The 3,850-nt window shown below is 62.2% G+C and overlaps 1 protein-coding gene across 1 annotated transcript in view; it reads right to left on the minus strand.

Moving 5' to 3' along the window:
• Positions 1–1,428: 1,428 nt before the first annotated feature.
• TMEM194A (transmembrane protein 194A) overlaps positions 1,429–3,850 on the minus strand; it is a gene marked incomplete at its 5' end in the record, with an annotated part of 2,621 nt that continues 199 nt past the window's right edge. Inside the window, 7 exons of the mRNA XM_008941927.1 lie at positions 1,429–1,627; positions 1,878–2,051; positions 2,315–2,540; positions 2,728–2,842; positions 3,051–3,144; positions 3,292–3,364; positions 3,656–3,850. The exon at positions 3,656–3,850 is cut by the window's right edge and continues 14 nt beyond it. Of these exons, the coding sequence (XP_008940175.1) occupies positions 1,429–1,627; positions 1,878–2,051; positions 2,315–2,540; positions 2,728–2,842; positions 3,051–3,144; positions 3,292–3,364; positions 3,656–3,850 (1,076 nt within the window). The remainder of the gene's footprint in view (positions 1,628–1,877; positions 2,052–2,314; positions 2,541–2,727; positions 2,843–3,050; positions 3,145–3,291; positions 3,365–3,655) is intronic.

The following is a 3,850-nucleotide window of genomic DNA, read 5'->3' on the forward strand; positions in this document are numbered from 1 at the left end:
GAACTCAGCTCCCCAGAGCCTGTTCTTCACCCCTGAGCACCAGGCAGCGCGAGGGTGGACAAGGCAGAGCTGAGGGTGAGCCCTGGGGTCCCTGCAGGATGGACAAACGAGGCTCATAACCTATAAAATAAATCTTTATTAAAAATATAATCAGTCATTAACCACACAGAGGGGACAGAGGGAGGCAGTGGCAGAGGCTGCTCGTAACCGAGCGGGGAGAACAGCGGAGCAAAAGTAGGGGAGTAAACCTGGGGTAGAAATAAACCAACAAAAGTTCTGGTGGCAGGGGGGAATGGGCCAGGCTGCGGGAGCCCCAGGCAGCAGGGCAGCCACTGGGCAGCAATATTGCTTCAAAAGTTGCATAGATTGGGGTGTCCCCTCCAGGGCCAAGGGCCAGTGGTGCTGAGCTGGCTGCCGGGGAGCTGAGCCCCCTCCCCAGCGCCGGGGCACAGGCAGGACCAGTCCCAGCAGCTGGGAGCACAGCACTGTGGGGACAGGCCACAGTTAACAGCTTTAGGGTGGAGGGCACCAGCTCAAGGAGCTGCCAGAACCCAATCGCCAGCAAGGCGGGGAGGAGGAAGCACATCCACACTCATCCTCAGCACAGGGAGACGGAGGGGGCTTCAAGGCTGCCCTTTGCCCAAGCTCCACGACGTGCAGATTAGGACTGGGGGGCAGCTGGGACACGTCTCCGTCAGGGAGGCGCTGGGTTTTTTGGTATCCACACAGAGTCTGAGCCAAGGCAGAGGCACAGCCCAACCAGCTCTGGCATCTTTGGTAACAGCAGGAAGAAGAGGAGGAGAAGGATGAGGTCACCAGCTGCCCGCTCCCTCCCCACGGCTGCCTGGCAGCAGGCAGGTGCTGAGCACGCAGGCACTGGTGGGACAGGTCCAAAGTTCCTCACGTGCATGTCACCTGCACGCAAGAGAGACCTTGTGCTCCATCTGTCCCCACCCCAGCAGGCAGAGCTGGGGTGCTGAAGAGTGGCTGAGGGATGGGACTCGGGGTGCTCACAGCAGCCAGATCAGCACCCAGGCCTGAGAAGTGGGTCCCTGCCCTACAGCTGATGCCCTGGGAGCTCACGAGCACCCACACCAAAGGCCAGGGTGGCTCTGGTCCAGCATGGGACAGGAGCAGTGTCCCACATCTGATCTCACCTGCCCTGTGGTCCCCAGCTGGGACCAGGCTCCCATGTCCCCTAAACCGACACCCCTGGGGGGCTGTGCTGACAGAAGCTTTTGCACCTCAGCCTGGCAGGAGCTGCGTGAGGAAGATGAAGGTGTCGCTGCCCCCCCTTGTCCTCTCAGCCGGCTCTGGTGCAGAGCTGGGGATGGGATCGGGGTACCTGGAGCAGACACGGCAGCTCCCTGGCAGTGGGGAGGCAGCAGCTGTTGTGCCCCTCGCCTCTGGGGTCCAGGGCAGCCGACCTCAGTCAGCAGCCAGGTGGTTGTGGCTCAGGGAGTGACTCTTGTGATTCTCAAAGGAGTGATCCTCCTCCTCCTCCTCCTCTTCGTCCTCCTCCAAAAGCTGGTCCTCAAGGAGGATGCTGTCCAGGCCATACTCCTGCTCGTGGACAGAGACCTCCATGGGGCTGACGTGACAGGCGCCGCCCACAAAGTCAGCAAACCTGGGAAGAAGCAGCAAAGAATCGTGTGGTGCACGGGAGCCTGTGAGGACCTGCCCTGGGAGGGGCCGGGGCCAAGTGTTTCAGCAGTGGGTGTCACCCGTTATCTGTCCTTCCACCATGCCCCACCCTGCTGCCACTCACCACGGACCTTCTGTGCCTCTGCCTGCCTATCTCTGAAGCCGGAGGTGTGGGCACAGAGCGCCGCCGGGCTCTCAGAGCCACCCCAGGGCACGCTGCCAGGGAATGTTACCTCTTAGGAGACTGGATGCGGGACACCGTGGTCCAGGCAGAGAAATCCGGGCTCCTGCAGTAGTTCCGGAGCTCCTCGAGGGCCCTGCGTGTCTCCAGCTCGCCCTGGAGCCTGTATTCCTCCTCTGTCAGCAGGCGTGGGGGGCTCGGCCCCAGCCTGGCACTCTGCACTCTCCTGTCAGTGGAGCCAGCAGTTACTGCCCGTCCAGCCGGGGCAGGACCCAGCACAGGCCCAGTTCCCTCCAGCCTCCACTCCTCGAGTAGGAGCGAGACACTGCCCTGCACCAAGGCCAGGGAGAAAGGGACACAACCCCCAGAACGTCCTGCCTGGCCCCAAACCGTGGTGCAGACGCCCGGGTCTGAGGACTCGGGCTCCATCTGGCAGCTCATCCAGGCCCAGCAAGGGCTGGGCACCAGGAGCCAGCCCGCTGCCCTCACCTGTAGGCAGCCAAGGCCCAGCGCATGGGGTGGTCCAGGTTCTTGGTGCAGATGGCAACGACCACCAAGGCCAAGGCGATGGGGTGGATCTGGATGCCCGAGTACATCAGCAGCAGGCCCAGGAGCTGCAGGGCCCAGGAGAGGAGGTTGATGCTGCGCTCGTTCTCCAGCGGGCCGTACCGGTAGCACACGCCGAAGCTCACGAAGCCCACGAGCAGCAGGTAGCCTGTGGGAGAGCACGAGCTGGTGGCTCAGCCTGGCCGATGGGAGCTGGCCCGGGCGTCTCTGCCAGGGCTGGGTGCTCAGGAGCACGAGGGCAGCGGCTGCAGCCTCTGTGTTCCCCACCAGCACGCTGCAGCCCCAGTAGGAGATGCAGACTGGTGAAGTGTCGGTTCCAGAGGGCTCACACCTACCTAGGAGGTACTGCCAGTAGGACTGGCAGATCTCCCGTAGGTTCTTGAAGACCAGCTGAAGCAGGTACAGGGAAAAGGACCAGCCTCCCACCAGCAGGATGTAAACAGGACTTCTCTGGGAGAGGAGATAATGGGAAATTCAGGCCAGGCAGTGGGGCAGCCGTGGTTTCCTCCCCACAGCTGCCAAGCTTTGCTCTGTGTGACACCAGACCCACAACCCAGCAGGGCACAGTCGGGTACTCCAGCACCATCCCCAGAACAGCCCTACCAGTGTAGAAAGGGGCAGTGCTGCGAGGTGTTTGCCCCGACAGCCTGACACTCACCTTGGGCATGACCCTGGACATCACGTAGACCAGGACGAGCATCGAGGCCAGCAAGCCAAAACTAACCCCAGCAGAGTAGTAGAAGAGTTGGCTCCTGCAGAGATCACACACATGCACAAAGTGTTCCACAGTCCACAGTGCACAAACACACGTGCTGGGAGCAGCCCCCCAGAGCCTGCAAAGCCAGCCAGGAACCACCCACCCTCGCGCCTCTGGCTCGCAGGGAAAGGAGGGTACTCACCTGCTCAGCATGTCCCCACAGAAGAACAACAACAGGCCCAGGAAGAAAACGAGGAACAGCTTAGGGTCAAAGCCTGGAAAGAGAGCAAGACCAGGCTGAGAGGAACCCCCGCCCGGTGCCCTCTGGGCTGAGCTCCCACCCGCCACGTGGCCACAGGGCAGGGAAGGGGCAGCACCCCAGGCCAACCTACGACAAGCGCCCTAAATTCCCCCACTTTATACCCCCCGGAGAAAGGCACAGGAAGGACCAGTCCTGCTGGCCCTCCGATCACCAGCTGGCTGGCCACATCCTCAGTGTCCTGAGAGCTCCAGCACAGCCCGAGCCTCATCCTGCCCCGGGAGCCGCCGCCGCGGCGCGGACGTACGGCGGAAGAGGACGGTGCAGTACTGGGTGCTGTCCTCCAGCAGCTCGACCTTCAGGCAGGTTTTGTTGCTGTAGAGATCCACGTCGATGCTGGTGTCGTTCAGCTTCTCTTTCAAGAAGGAGAAGACGACGTTCCACACGCTGAACTCCTCCAGCTCCTCCTCGCTGCCCACCTGGGTGACTCGGATCATGTGGC

Source organism: Merops nubicus, unplaced genomic scaffold (genome assembly GCF_000691845.1).
Source record: "Merops nubicus isolate BGI_N331 unplaced genomic scaffold, ASM69184v1 scaffold33166, whole genome shotgun sequence".
Lineage (NCBI taxonomy): Eukaryota > Metazoa > Chordata > Aves > Coraciiformes > Meropidae > Merops > Merops nubicus.